At 37.8% G+C, this 16,593-nt stretch overlaps 1 protein-coding gene across 1 annotated transcript in view; it reads right to left on the bottom strand.

Moving 5' to 3' along the window:
• PPP4R2 (protein phosphatase 4, regulatory subunit 2) overlaps positions 1-16,587 on the bottom strand; it is a 60,485-nt gene extending 43,898 nt beyond the window's left edge. Inside the window, exons 1-2 of the mRNA XM_008582198.1 lie at positions 16,444-16,587; positions 15,385-15,466 (exon numbers count right to left, since the gene is read on the bottom strand). Of these exons, the coding sequence (XP_008580420.1) occupies positions 15,385-15,466; positions 16,444-16,477 (116 nt within the window). The 5' untranslated portion in view covers positions 16,478-16,587. The remainder of the gene's footprint in view (positions 1-15,384; positions 15,467-16,443) is intronic.
• Between the last annotated feature and the right edge of the window lie 6 nt (positions 16,588-16,593).

Genomic DNA, 16,593 nt, shown 5'->3' with positions numbered 1-16,593 from the left:
TAACAAAATACCACGCTTAGCCAAAGCAATTCTGAGCAAAAAAAAAAAATAAAGCTGGAGGCATAACACTACCTGACTTTAAAATATACTACAAAGCTATGATAACCCAGCAAGGTACTGGATAAAAACAGACACACTGATCAATGGAATAGAATAGAGAATCCAGAAATCAACCCACACATCTGATCTTTGACAAAGGCACCAAGACTATACACTGGGGAAGAGACTGCGTCTTCAGCAAATGGTGCTGGGATAACTGGATATCAATATGCAAGAGAATGAAACTAGACCCATACCTCTCATCAGAGTCCTCACTTTAACATGCACTTACAGATGCCAAAGATGACAGAAAGATGACAGAAATAAACAATCTCTTTCTTTCACCCTTTCCACACTCAACATATTTAACCATTCCCTTTCATGGACAGCATGCAGAAGGATCTCCAGTGGTTAGGGCACCTATCTCCTTTGGGTCCTGACAAGAGGTGGGAGAAGTGGTCAACACTGCTATCACTAAAGACCCACTGGTGTATCAGCCAATTGTGTGGTGGTCTGTGACTTGATCTGTAAGATACACACAGCTGCCAGGCTACCAATGGGCGGAGCTCATGGGAAATTACAGGTTAGGTATATGTGGTTAACGAAGACACAAAGGTACTAATCCATCAATAAAGTGAGGAATTTAAAGGCTCTCTCTCCCCTATATAAAAACGGCCCAATAAAGCTAACTGAAATTATATTTAATTAGATAAACGATAAAGCATCTGGGACTTTCATCTCCACTGAAAATCAGAAAAGAGAACACATATAATTAATAAACTATGAACTTTTGACAAGCAGTATTTATTTTTCAAAATTAGACTTTTCTTAATTTCTCAAACAGAATTCTGAAAGGTAAAACTAGAAGACTTAAGACCTTAACGGCCTTATCACACTCACCATTGTTTTAATTTCAAAGGTTCCTAAACAAAAGTATAAGACACTTTTTAAAGCTTAAGGTATGCTTTTTCTATAAAGCAGGGTCACTCAACTGTGGCACTATTGACACTTTGGGCCAGACAACCCTTTGTTGTTGGGGGCTGTCCTGTGCAGTGTAACATGTTTAGCAGCACCCCTGGCCTCTACCCACTAGAAGCCAGCAGCAACCCCCTGAAATGTAACAACTAAAAATGTCTCCATTGTCACCCCTGTTAGAGAACCACTGCTATAAAGTATTGAAAAGAAAAATAAACAAGAACATTTTAGAATTAAATAAAAATCTGAAGAAAAATGCCGCATCTCGAAAATCTCACACATCTTTAATTTTACTTCCAAAGTTTTATTAGCTTAAGTAGATACAATAGGTCAAATTAAATATTTTACTTCCATTTAAATAAAAATATGTATTTATTCAAAACTAATTTTAAGATAATACAGAGCAATCTTAAAATGTTAATTTTATGGGTAGTGTTTTCATTCCTTCTGTTTGGGAGTAGGGCTTTATGAATTTCTGAGATCTCAGAGTGTTCTCAGTATTCTGTCAACCTACCAGCAGAATACAGATTTTTTTCCCTACATCCTAACTGGCTTACTTTGGCCTATTTACAAATAAACAGGCTATGACTAAATTTAGCTTAAAAAATTTACAAGGACAAAATTTCAAATATAGTCATAAAAACAAACAAAATTAAATACATTGCTTATATTTTGTATTTGAGGGCTATTTTACTGATATATATGATGACTTGTCTTCGGAATGTAACTGAAAAAGATATCTGTGAGAAATATTTCAATCCACCAATTTTTACAGACTATCCTTTGTTACATAGCCATGATCATCCTTTTTAAACAACATGCTGCTGGAGACCACCTTCATCTCAAATTACTCCTAACACAATAAAAGTATAATTTATTCAGAAGTAACTTTATCAGACTATTTTATTATTTTTATCAATAAAAACCTAGCAGTTGGGGAGATGCTAGTCAAAGGATACAGAATTTCAGTTAAACAGGAGGAATAAAACACTGTTCAAATTGAACTTCATGGTAACCAAATAGCTGATGAAAGTTCTTTTAAGAATTCCAACTAATAAATTATAAAGTAATGACAGATTTAGAAAATTACTACTTTGAAATCGCCAATGAAATAAAGAATGTAGACAATAAAAAAACCTAGCAGAAAAAAACCTGAAAAAGGAACAAATCATGGCTTAATAAATGTAATAAATGGAGAATATAGAAAATTACCAATGACAATAAACAAATGAAAAAATACTGGCACAAAATAAAACAAAACAAATTAAATAGAGCATTTTTCACCTACCAGATTTTCAGATACAAAAGTCTAATAATGCTCAGTGATGACATGAGTATAGAGATAATTTTCACACACTGCTGGTAGAAGCATATATTGAAAAGTTTTGTTTGGAAGGCCAGCTGGCAATATCTGTCAAAGATAGTAATGTACATAATCTTCAACCCATAAATCCCATTCTTGTATCTGTGCCAAAGAAAGAATGCTCATTTAAACACTGTTTGAATTGTTGGTAACTGTAAATAGTCCAAAGGACCATTAAAGAGGACAGTTTAAATAAACTGAGGAACACCCAAAACAATGAAATGATATGCAGCCCATAAAAAGGAGGTAAATTTGGTGTTTTGGTAAAAAATATCTAAATACAGCAAATAACAAAAGGCAAACTGCAGAAGTCTGATGCCATGAGTTTAAAAAAATTTTAAAAAAGGTTAACATATATACACTTACATATGCGTAGGAAATTCTGTTAAGAATAGTTTGATTTTTTTTTTTTTTGGTCTGCATTTTTATAATAAGAAACTTTTTAAATGACAAAGAAGCATTTAAAGCAGTATTCATTCCAGTAGTCTTTGTACATGATTTTTTTTCACATTATTGGTACAATAATAATTACTTGGTTCATGTGATCCATTACACTCAAATGCTGTTATTCTCAAACTCCTCCTTAACCAAAATGGAAATATAAACAGAAAAAGGATGTATATGATAATTAATGCAGCATTAATTTCAGCCATATCCTAGAGTAACTAGGATAGCAAAACCAAAAACCACAGAAAATATTAACAAGAAAAGTATCATCCCTATAATATGAAGTAGGGCATGACTAGACAGATATCAATATCTGTACAGGAGGAAAAGAAAGACAACTTGTCTTGCAATGACCCTGTGAGAAGGAATATCCCAAATTCACCAACAGTACTCATTGGGGTGGAAAAAAACAGCCACATTCCACCCACATTCAAGATTACTCCTTGCAGGAACACTCTAGTGTGCAAAAGGTTCTAGAAAAAGTGGACCGATCTTGAGTTAAAGAACCACTGAGAGAAAAAAATGGCCACCAGCTCAAAAGTCACCCTAGAAGTCACGATGGACAACAATATTCCTAAAATAAGACCAGAATTAAACAATCTCCAAGAAAGTTCCCTTTATCATGCACAATTTTAAATAGAAATACTTTGCTGTTAGTTGACAGAAAGCTACCTTACCCTCCACTACCTTTCTCTCCCTCCCAGAGAAAGTGCAAAAATTGCAAATGCACTTTTAAGTCGCGTCGCATCCCTCAAATTTCAAATACTTCTATATAGTATATCGTTTCTTCAGTTTCATCACCTGTAAATGGGAATATTACCACCTACCTCCCAATATTGTTGTGAGGATAAGACTTTTAGTTGACTGAAAATAACAAATGCAAGATGCATATATTAAAGAGAAAACTAGGCTCACACACTTCGTCAAACTAAAATACATACATCAATTGCATCACATCACCTGTATACTTCAAATTTATGCCTCTGCAAAAATTACAATTACTAAAAGTTTTTAGCATTTGAGGTCACTGGAAAAGTCAAAATTACAAATGTTGAGGGTACATGAATCACTTATCTTACTGACCCTTCCAACAAATATCTCCTAATTTTTCTTCAGTCACAATACACTATATCCAACCTCCCCATACTTGCCACAACCCCCCTTCCAACTACACAGCTTCAGTATTTAGGTCATATTATGATGTGCCATGAGGAAAGGAGAGCTGAACACTTACATGATGTCAGGCTTAGGTAAGTAACTTGAAAGCCTCAGAAATTACAAAAATAACAGTGACAATAGATTCCTACCAAAAGCACACCTACAAATTTTAATGGTGGTTTTCAAAGGATTCTGAGACTGCTGCAGTAAAAATAATAGATGTGAAAAGACAACTGAACAAGGAACAAAGAATATGTAAAGTATGAATTTGAGAGGTTCTGAAGTCATAATCCTGAGTATAAATCCCAATTCCATCACTCACCAACTGCACAAGCTTGTTCATTAATATTTGCCTTTTAGGAAGAAAAAGAAACAATAACCCAAAGCAGAAGTTCCTGTGTGAAAGTCAAAGTCCATTAAAAACAAAGAGAAATCACAATTTCAGGTTTACCATTTTAAAATCAAAGGCTAGGTAGGAATGCTGAGGCACATGACATAAAACAAGAGAGAACATTAGAATAAAAAAACAAAAAGGTCAAAAAATACTTAACAGCCACAGCCCCTACAGGGAGCCTAGGCAAATCTGAGAGCGATGGGAAGAGAAATAGACTGCATGTCTAAAAGAGCCTAGGTCAGATCTGGTTGTAGGAAAGAAGAAAAAAAAGTAGCTGAAGCAAGGTTTTGGCAAACAAAACAAATGGCTCACTCAGTCATGAGAATAAAGAAGCTTGATGAAACTTAGAGAAGCACTGGGCCTGGACAGAAACCACTGTAACCACTCAATACATTTTCGTTCTTAAGACTTCATTTCGGGCCGGCCTGTGGCTCACTCGGTAGAGTGCGGTGCTGATAACACCAAGGCCGCGGGTTCGGATCCCATATAGGGATGGCCGGTTCGCTCACTGGGTGAGCGTGGTGCTGACAACACCAAGTCGAGGGTTAAGATCCCCTTACCGGTCATCTTTTAAAAAAAAAAAAAAAGACTTCATTTCATTAAGGTGCAAAACTTTAAAGTGCCTAAATTGGTATTAAACAGATGGGACTTTTACTACTAATTTTTATTTTTCTTATCACTTGTATAAACAAACTAAGAAATCTAAAATTTTCTGAAAAACCTGTATTTCACAAAAACCTCATGAAGTGTTATCACCCACATTTCCAGCTGGGAAGATGAGGAAGAGAAGGCTTAGGTAACTTGTTCCATTCATGGTCATTTAAATAGATAATGCAAATAGAGTTCTAACCAGGGCTGTGTTCTAAGCTAGGATCAAAGACATTATTAAGCACAGAGGCAAGAGAAATACCCTAACACATACAGCCCCAAATGGTTTTTCACACCCAACCATAGAACCTCTCAATAAAGCTTTTTATTTTTCACAAAGTACTAAGTGATAAAAGAGATTATAAGCACAGAGGCAAGAGACATACCCCGACACATAACAGCTCCAAATGGCTCTTCACTCAACCACAGAGCCTATCAACAAAGCTTTTTATTTTTCACAAAGTGGTTAAGTGATAAAAGAAAAAAAGGCCTACTTGCACTACCACATATACGCCAGATTTTTAAGAAAACTATTTTTTAAAAAATAGGGCACCATTACTATTATTTTTATATTATTACTAATTTCAGACCTAAATTAACTATGATTCACTTTATAGTCAATAGTGTGAGTTCTCAGTAATATTTATTAATATTCAGGTAATAGGTTACCCAAGGTTATTTGATAGGGATGGAGTATGCAGGGTGGTTACAAGGTAGATTCCATACATATACATTACAAACAATGCCAAACCTGGGCAGCCTGACATATGAACAGGACTGCTGTGGGTGAAAACAGAGAGAAAAGACAAGAAACTGATCACATCTGAAGACCTAGCAAAAATGAAAACCTAAAATACATTTCTCAAAGTGTAATGCATTCACAGGCACATGTAATTAAAGAGCTGACTTCTCTTCAACTGTCTATATTCTATGTTTTAGTCAATGATTAAAGTTTTTTGCTATTGATACTAAAACTCAATTTAGATAGGTAGACACACACACACGCCTCACCTTAATAAACTTCCGTATCAGAAAAAACATACGGTCCACAAAACAGAGGGAAAGCACAATAATTTATGTACCTTAAATACCTTATCTTCTTACTAATGAGATGTTTTGAAGCAATGTGAAGTTTCTGATAGGCTTCCAGTAATAGTCCATAAGTATTATGAACCCATACATTCATCAATAAGCACAAAGTGGTATCTCCGGATATAGACAAAAGCCAGACATCTTAACATCAACCACAGTCAGCATGCCCCAGTCCCCACCCTTAATCACTACTGCTACAATAAGCCCCCCAAGACAACCTGTGCTACAATATAAAGACTCCTATAAAATTTTCAAGCTAGAAGGAACCTCAGAGACCATCTATAAGAAGCCCCTTATTTTGTATATGAGTAGCCCATAATAATTCAAGTGACTTAAACCACTGAAACGAGAATAATTATATTCTATAATACAGAATATATTATAATATATAGAATATAGAATATAATTATAATTACAGTAGCTCCTATTTGGGGGACACTTACTATGACCCAGTCATTGTGTTAAACTTACTTAATCCCCACAACATCCCTTGAGGTACATTTACTTTGTTACCCATAATGTACACATCAGGAAATTAAGGCACAGAGAAGTCAGCCTTGGTCACATAATATCAAAGTGGTAGAGTTAGAAATTCAAATCCAGGTCTGTCTTGTGCTTTCCTGACTCTCAAACCCTTTCCACAAGATTAAGTACCTCAGATTTGTTTCTTGAGCCAAATTAATTCTATTTATTTCAGACAGTTCTAATTTTTATTCTCCCTCAAATTTTCATCTATAGCCTTATTCTTTATTTATTCAAGGCCTCAGCAATCAAAGCAAGTATAAGGTATAAGCCCTGTTTTTCAAATGAGGAAACAAGCTCACAAATAATTCACCCAAAGTCACACATAGAAGTGGCCAAGCTAAATTCAGAATTCAAGCCATGCTCCTTCCAAGAAATGACATTATCTCCCCACCACATGCTAACTCACATAAAATAAGGGAACTAGCCAACTACTAGTAAAAATCTGGACTGAACATGGAAAATGTGAGCTCACTTGGACACCCACGAGAACAAAGATTAGAAAAACTAACTCTAGTCAGAAAGCAGGCCTGGCTGGCTACCTCAGTTGGTTACAGCATGGTGCTACATACCAATGTCAACCATTTGGATCCCATAGTGGCCAGCCATTACCTACTCCTCCCCCCCCCAATAACACAAAGCTGGCATGTCTAGCTCCTAGAGCACCATTCAGTATATTTTGTGTCACATACATGACTCATCGGGCTTATAGCATAATGTAATGAAAAAAAAAGAAAGAAAGAAACTATTTTCTTCATGTTCATATATTAATCACTGCACTTACTGGAATATTTAGAAGCAAAAGGACAGCCATTCAACTAATATTTACTGAAAATCTATTGTGCTTCTTCTGTGTACCATTGTGATGACAGTACATGAGGACTTTAGGTGGCACGTGGATAATTCATATTAATTACATGTTTTAATATTTACAAACTGTAAAGTGACTTAGAAAAATATAGCCAATACAATAAGCCAATGGTTTCAGATCCTATTTCACACAAGATAAGGGGAAAAAAATTAGCACGGTGGTTATACCTCCGGGGAGGGGTAAACGATGGCTTGACCTTTATCTGCAATATTTTTTCCATTTAGGGCCGGCCTGTGGCTCACTCAGGAAGTGCGGTGCTGATAACACCAAGGCCACAGGTTCGGATCCCATATAGGGATGGCCGGTTTCCTCACTGGGTGAGTGTGGTGCTGACAACACCAGGTCAAGGGTTAAGATCCCCTTACTGGTCATCTTTTAAAAAAAAAAAAAAAATTTTTTTTCCATTTAAAAAAATCTGAAGAAAAAAGTAAACTGACCTCGAGTGAGCATTAAATAATTGCACAGATGTAACAAGCATGTGGTAAAAATCGTGAAGGGCAGTATGTTCCTTGCTCAGCCAGTGAGTGGGAACCGGTCTGTATGTGGGATCCGAACCCTTGGCGGGAGCGCCGCCGCGCTCCCAAGCAGCACACTGTAGCAGTGCGCCACCGGGCCGGCCCCAGAGCTTGTTTAAAAAAGAAAATAAGAAGCAGATAACATCCCTATAGATAAGGAAAGCAAGCCAGACTCTTTCAAAACACAGATCAAGGGCCGACCCCGTGGCACACTTGGGAGAGTGCGGCGCTGGGAGCACAGCGGCGCTCCCGCCGCGGGTTCGGATCCTATATAGGGATGGCCGGGGCACTCACTGGCTGAGCACGGTGCAGGTGTCACCAAGGGTTGCTATCCCCTTATTGGTCACGAAAAAAGACAAAAAAAGAAAAAAAAAAAAAAAAACACAGATCAAAACTGCATCATACTATTTCAAAATGAGCTAAAAGACATTGAGAAAAATAATACAAGACAACATAAGTCAAAGTTAGAAAAACTCAGAAAATGAAGTGATAGAATTAAGAATGAGAAATAAAAGAAATAAAATTACTTCTGAAATAAAGACTAAAGTAGAAAGTACACAAGAAAAAATGAACACAACAGATAATGGGATGTCTTTCAAAGAAGGAAATTTTAAAAATCAAAATGAAATGAAATTAAAATTTTCCCTGTTGAGCATCTGGAAATCATATGTCAGATAAAGGACTTGTATCCAGATACCATATATAAAGAACTACAAAACAAAATAAAATAAGGAACTATACATAAATACATACAATGCTATATAGAGAGAACTCTCAAAACCCAATAATCAAACAACCCAGTTTTAAAATGGGCAAACATCTGAATAATCACTTTACCAAAAAAGACATAAATGGCAAACAAACACATGAAAAAGTGCTCAACATTAGTCAGAGAGAAATGCTAATTAAATGTAATTTGCATCTAGCAGAATGGCTAAAGTGAAAAAGACTGACCATAATAAGTGTTGAAAAGATGTGGAGAAACTAAACTCAACTCCCACACTGCTGGTGGGAATGCAAACTGATACAACCACCATGGAAAACAGACTGGCAGCTGCTTATAAAAAGTTAAATTTACACCTATCATAAGATCCAGCCATTTCACTCCAAGGTATTTATCCAAGAGAAAAAAGGGTTGGCTGGTTAGCTCAGTTGGTTAAAGCACAGTATTATAAAACCAAGGTCAAGGATTCAGATCCCTGTCGCAGCCAGTCTCAAAAAAAAAAGAAAAGAATGCTATGTCCATATAAAAACTAGCACACAAAAGTTCACAGCAGCTTTATCTTTATAACAGAAAAAACTGGATATAACCCAAATGCCCTCAACAGGTGAATGTATAAAAAATTGCGGCATATCTATACAATGACTACTACTCAGAAATAAAAAGGGATAAACTGTTGATACCCAAAACATTTATCAAACTCAAAATAATTATGTTGAATAAAAGAAGACAAAGTACATACTATACCACTCCATTTATATACAATTACAGAACACACAAACTAATCTACGGTGACAAAAAACTGTCTGGAAGGAGGGGAGCACATACAGGGAAGAAAGATTACAAAAGGGCATGAGGAAACTTCTGAGGATAAGGAATGGATATGTTCATAATCCTGATTGTGGTGATGGTTTCATGAGTGTAGATGTTAAAACTTAGCAAACTGTACATTTTCAAAGAACACAGTGCAATTATACCTCAATAACACTGTTTATTAAAAAAGAAATGAAGAAAAAGAATTCAAGACAAAATGACAAGTAACTGAAGATACGCAAAGAAGATGCAATACAGGAGTACAAGGAGTCCCTGAAACAGAAAACCAAAAGAAATAATTCAAGAATTACTTTCCTAAAATTTTAATTATGCAAAATTTGAAAATATTGGAAGAGCATACCATATACTTGAGTATACTTACCCAAAATGCTGAACATTGTTTTTTAAAATGTTTTTTAAGACACAGCCTAGAAAAACACTGCACTTTAAAGAAAAATACCTTTTAGGAAGCTAGGCAAAAAGAGTAGGCAGCTTAAGAGACCAAAAAAATTAGATTATCATCAGATTTTAACAGGAACACTTTAATTGGGGGAAACAGTAGAATTAACATATTTAAGATACTCAAGGATAGAAAATGTGAACTGACGATTTTATAGCTAAGCTGACCTTCAAGAATAAAGGGTAGAGTGAAAAGACAACCAACAGAGTAGAGTGAAAAGACAACTAAGCTGACCTTCAAGAATAAAGGGTAGAGTGAAAAGACAACCAACAGAGTGGGAGAAAATATTTGCAAAATATACATCTGACAAAGCACTAATATCCAGAATATACAAGGAACTCAAACAACTTAACTGCAAAATAACAAGTAACCCAATTAAAAGATGGGCAAAGGAGCTGAATAGGCATTTCTTAAAGGAAGATATATGAATGGCCAACAAACACATGAAAAAATGCTCATCATTCAGCATTCGGGAAATGCAAATCAAAACCACTTTGAGATACCATCTCACTCCAGTTAGGATGGCTAATATTCAAAAGACTAAGAATGATAAATGCTGGTGAGGATGCAGAAAAAGGAACCCTCTTACACTGCTGGTAGGACTGTAAAATGGTGCAGGCTTTACGGAAAATGGTATGGAGTTTCCTCAAACAATTACAGATAGATCTACCATATGACCCAGCTATTCTACCGCTGGGTACATATCCAGAGGAATGGAAATCATCATGACGAAGGGATACCTGTACTCCCATGTTTGCAGCTCTATTTACAATAGCCATGAGCTGGAACCTGCATAAATGCCCATCACTGGATGAGTGGATAAGGAAAATATGGTATATCTACACTCTATCAAAAAAAAAAAAAAAGAAAAGAAAAGAAATACTACCATTCGCAGCAACATGAATGGACTTAGAAAATTATATTAAGTGAAATAGGCCAGGCACAGAAAACACCGCATGCTCTCACTTATTTGTGGGAGTTAATAAAAATAAATAAATATACGAACAAATAAATGGGGGGGCACAACAATCACAACAATTCCTTGAACTTGTTAAAATAAGTGAACAGATATGATGTTGATGGGGGGAGAAAAGGGAGAGGAAGGGGGTAAAAGGAAGAATTGGCAAAGGGACACAAAAATCAACCACAATGTATACTGATAAATTAAAATGAAAAAAAAAGGAAAAAAATAAAAGAAACTCCCTGGACAAAGGGGGCAGACCTCAAGTTCCACAAGGCCCAGACTCTAGCATTTCCACGAGGCCCAGACTCTAGCATTTCCACACCAAAAAAACACAACTATCATCCCCAGCAAATGAAACGGCAACGCTCAGCCCCTGACCTCAAGAAGAGTGGGGTGGCCCTGTGAGTCCCACATCCCAAGCAGAGAGGGCCTTGTAGACCCTTTGCTGGGAGATAGGAAGACACTGGAGAAGCTGCTTTCCCAGAAGCCCTGGAGCAGGGAGGCCCTGGAGAGGACAGAGAAGGTCCAAGTAGGTGATGGAAGACTGGGGGTGACTGAGCAGGAGGATAAGGGGAGGAGGAGGGCAGGGAGTTGCCAGGAACAAACCAAAGTGAAGGAAGAGCAAAAGGAAGCCACCTTGGGTCCACTCCTTGCAGAGATGGGTGTCCCATAAACACTGCTATGGGTGGGGGGCTGAGAGGCTGCATAGCCAATGTTTGTATTCTCTTTTCAAGTGTGGTTAAGGGGAAGAGAACTGAGAGTGAAGCGAGTTTTCTCCGGTCCCTATCTGTCTGCAGTGGGTTTCTTTTTACAGGGAGGTGTGGCAGGATCATAAGTCATTCCTCTCTCCTTCCTCCTGATGTATTTGGGGGAACTGTCTGGTTTGGCTGGCATCTCATGAGGATGTGTTACCCTCTAATAAAGGATAGCAAACAGAAAAATAAAAATAGAAAACAAAGGGCATAGACAACATACAAGACACACATACAAGAACTCAGGAAATACTGTTCCCCTAAGCCATGCCTCAGGAATATACTACAGAATGAGCTTCAGATAACCAGATTACAGACACACATTGAGGACTGATGGTGAGCATTAGATATAAAGCTACTGTAAAACTAAGATTAAATGACTATTAAAAGGGAGTTATATAATAGCAAAATACTCAGATAATGTAGATACAACTACTTTTTTAAAAAACGAGCTAGGGCCGGCCCGGTGGCGCACTGGATAGTGCGCCGCTTGGGAAGCGCGGCGGCGCTCCCGCCCGAGGGTTCGGATCCCATATACAGACCAGTTCCCGCTCACTGGCTGAGCGAGGCGCGGGAGCAACGCCGAGGGTTGCGATCCCGTTGCCGGTCCCCGGTCCGGTACGGGGGCAACACTGAGGGTTGCGATCCGTTGCCGGACACGGAAAAAGACAAAAAGACAAAAAAAAAAAAAACGAGCTAGAAATTAGATTATATGTAAAAAAAAAAGTTAACATTCTCAGTAATTATATTGTTGCCGGTAATATTATTATTAGTATTAATATTCTTAGACTTTCTGGTGTATAATGCTAGATATAGTCAATAAGTAACTATGCGATATCCTAATTCTATCATCCTGTGTTCTTGAGAACCAGGATTTTAGGTCTGAAATTTTAAAATCCCGTTGTTCTGATTTTGAATTGGAAGTCTCAGTATTCAATCTAGCTCTACCATTAAAGAGGCTAGAAACATTGACCAACTCAGTAACAATAAGCATTTCCAGCACCGAAACTGAAGTCTTTAAATACCATTTCCCACTAAAAGGTGGCATGGCTTCTTGAGAAATGGCTGATTCCAGGTCTGAGGCAAGAAATGAGTTTGGAACATACTCCCATACCAGAGATCAAGGATGCTGTCAACTACTAGGATCATGTCAAAAGGACTACAGAGGAAGTCCAACTGGAAGAGGCTTCCACTGGCCAAATGCGAGACAATTCGATCATCAAAAAGGATAATAATTACAACTCAAACCAATAAAATACGTTTAAATCCATGACTGAAACCTACCACGTTCTTCTGTTTATTCAGCACATACTACATATTTAACATTATATTAGGAAGTACGTTATATTCAGAAAAGTGTTGTCAAGAAAATGTCCCATTTTCAGGAGGAAGTAATCTTTTCAACAAAAAAATTTTTTGAAGTGGTCAAAAACAATTAATTTGGGGATTGTTTAAGTTATACACATATACAGTATCCCTCCCTCAACAATTTAGTGCCCCATGTCTTGGCATCTTTCCTAACTTCCTATATTAAATGTTTACAGGTAATTTTAACAGACTAAGAATGAAAATAACTCCAATGCTCTTTAATTTTCCTACAATCTCCTCAGTAAAAGCCTGGACATAACAATTCTAAAACCTCTCTAAAGTTAAAAACGGAAGCATCATTTTGTGAAAAAAAAAAAAAACAGCCTAAGCTGTCACTGATTTTAACCCATAAACAAAGTTTCACATACTTCTATTAATACTTTCTTTCCATATTATCAGTGAAAATGAAAGTGTTCAGAATTATAGAATTATCTTATGCAACCCATCCATCCTAAGACATCAGAGATCCAAATCGCTATTCTTCAGATTTTCATTCTCCTGTTACAATCTTACAAACTAGAGAAAGCTCGGTTTAGCCATAAATGGATGGTAGAAACTCTGCAAATTTTATTATCAAAAGTTAAGGTACAATCATGTTGATAAAAAGAAATCAAAGTAAAAAATATTTCCCAAACTCCATTAAATGTAAGAATAAAGAATCTAAGAACACCAATCATTTCAATACAATACACTCTTAGTAAATACACAAAAACCTAATATGAGACTGTAAGTCCTCTACCAGGACAAAGTAACTGTCCAAAAGTATCAGATAATTTCCCTAGCCACTGGTGATCCAGTAAGACAAGATATTAAAGCTATCTTTTAGAAACTTTCAACTATTTACATATTTACAGGCAATGTATTTTATCAAAAAGGGAAGACAGTTTGTGCAGACCTCATAAACTGAATAAGAGGTTTTAAGTATTTATCTCCAGATAATTTGATATAATCTTGTGCATCGAAAACTTCTCAAAGTAAAATGCTTTTCCTCTTGCTATTGTAGAGAGGGATAAGTTCAGACCCACTAGCAATTCCAGAGGAATAGTGGCAATCTAAGCATTTGTGTTTTAGGAATTAATTTATTTTTGCAAGATTATACCTAGTCATTTTTAGGCTTATCTATAAAAATTCAATTTACTTGTTTTGCATCAATTTTTTTTAAATCAAAGTGTTCTATATAAGACTATAATTCAGAAGTAAAAATGATTTTTATTCCTCTAGAGTGTTCCATTTTTAAAATGTAATAAATAGAAATACAAGATTGAACACATCAGTCACATTCTTAAGATTACTGGTATATTTTAATAGAACACTAAGGAGGTTTGGTTTGTCTACACCACCATTAAATCAAGCATTTGGGCATCAGAGGGTTTTTTCCTTTCTAAAATTAGGCTAGTTATTAAAAGGATAGACTACAACCATAAGCAAATCTTGTGTGAAAGGAACACTTGCTAATAAAGCCAGAGACATTACACATCAGTTGCTGAAGGCAGACAGCCCACTTATTAATGTAGCATCCAAAGAAACCTTTCCCCCTCCTGCTCCCCATCCCGCACTCCAAGAAAAGACTACAAGGAAGTCATCAAAGATGTACTATCCTCTACAAATTAATTTAGCCAGACTATGAGAACAACTCCTACCACAGAAACTACAAAGCAACAATGAACTGAAATGTTCCTTTTGGAAACAGCCTTTAGTGTAAGTTTCAGATTCAGAACACTTGGAAACAAGCCTAATAAAATGCTGAGCATATGCAACAAGTTAGCTATCCTTGAAAGTTTACAGGACAGTCAAAACTGTACCATCTGGAATTTGTCAGATAATCACCCTGAGTCCTCAAGACAATAAATAGAAGTGACACTTCAAAACACACGTATATAAATGACAACAAAAGGTTGGATACAGGACGATATGAGAAAATACCACCAACAAAAGACTGAAACAGAATCAAAGTCACAATATTCTGGGAATAAGCCTGTTTTCATGGCCAAAAAAAGTCATAATGGAATAGGCATTCTTTTCTCTGGCTCTTTCAGACTAATAAGTTCTCTAAGTGTGTCAAAGGGTAGATATAATGAAAACTTTAACAAATTTTAAAAATTCATTTCAGAGCATGCATAAAACAGGAAAGTATATACACTTACTACATTCTTTAAATGACCAGAGCTCCTACGATTCAGAAAAATGCATTATTTAATTCTTCCAAATACACTTTTCCCCTCTCCTAAGCAATTTAAAATGATGTGTAGGTCTATGACAACAAATGCATGTTTTCAACTCACATTGTTTCTCCAGTCTTGGCTACATGACAAAGAAACTGATCCAGGACAGGACAAACTTCCTTTTTCCCCCTCTTCTCAAAATCTAGATAAGGGAAGAAACAAATGTTATCAGTACTTCTCAAATGCCCCCTAAAAAACAAACTTTCCTTCCAGTCCTTCCCCACATTAAGAAGCAATTTTTAAAAATCTGCCTGTCAATCAAATATGCACCTCGACCCTGCCTGTTCTTTCAACAAGTCACCCTCCTCAGAGATAACAAGAATCCTCCTAAAGGGGGCACTCAACTTCTCCTCTCCATAAACCATCCTCAACGCTGTGTTTCTCAAAGTGTGGTCGGTGGAACATCAGCATCAGATTTAACTGGGAATCCGGTTAAAATAAAAATCCCCAGGCCCAGATTCCCACAAATTGTTTCTCTACGTGAAGTCCACAAATCTGCCTTCTGAGGAAATACCAGCTACCACAAATAGCTGTCCTCAGTGATTCTGAACGACAAAAAATAATTCTCAACACCTCGCTATTCTAAGTTTGAGAACCACGGTTCTCAAGCCTGTTGCTTGGAGGGCGACCACCTTAGAATTAGGGAGCGACGAAGGATGACTTCGGAAGCCCTGAAAAACACTCTGAAAAAGGCTTCCTGAGACAACTTAAAAGTTGCTCTACCACCACCTCCCCCACCTCCTCTTTTACTTTTTCTCTCACCCCGACGCCCGGCGTGCAGGGGGCCTGGCGAAGAACGGAGCCTGCCTGGGAAGAAGAGGGCTGTGGGCCCTCAAGTGGTCCCCGAAGGGGTGAGAGAAGGGCCGGGGCCCCTGCCAGAGCTTCCCCGGCTCCCCTCCCCCAGCCTAGACGCCGGCGGCCGACACAAAGCCCAGAGCGGGGCGGGAGGGAGCTGCCCACAGGGCTCCCCGCCCCTGGGGAGGTGGAGGGGGATGGGAACCTGGGAGACGCGCCCCCGCCCCGCGCCCGGCCCTGGCCTTCGGAGGCACCCGCCCTGAACGGAGAGGAGAGAGGGCAGCGGAGGGTGAGGAGGAAGGGAGAGGGGACAGCTACCCCCACCTTTCAGCGCCTCCTGCAGCCTCTCGACGTCCATGGTTTCCCGGAGTCCCTCGCAGCCTCCGCCTCCCTCCGCGGGTCTCCCGGGGACCGGAACGCCTCCCCCCACCCCCCCGACGCCCTCCCCCTCCCTCGCACACACTCCGGCACGCA

Source organism: Galeopterus variegatus, unplaced genomic scaffold (assembly GCF_000696425.1).
Source record: "Galeopterus variegatus unplaced genomic scaffold, G_variegatus-3.0.2 Scaffold2539, whole genome shotgun sequence".
NCBI lineage: Eukaryota > Metazoa > Chordata > Mammalia > Dermoptera > Cynocephalidae > Galeopterus > Galeopterus variegatus.
Note: the sequence above shows the minus strand (reverse complement) of the source record. Positions and strands in the feature narration are given on the sequence as shown.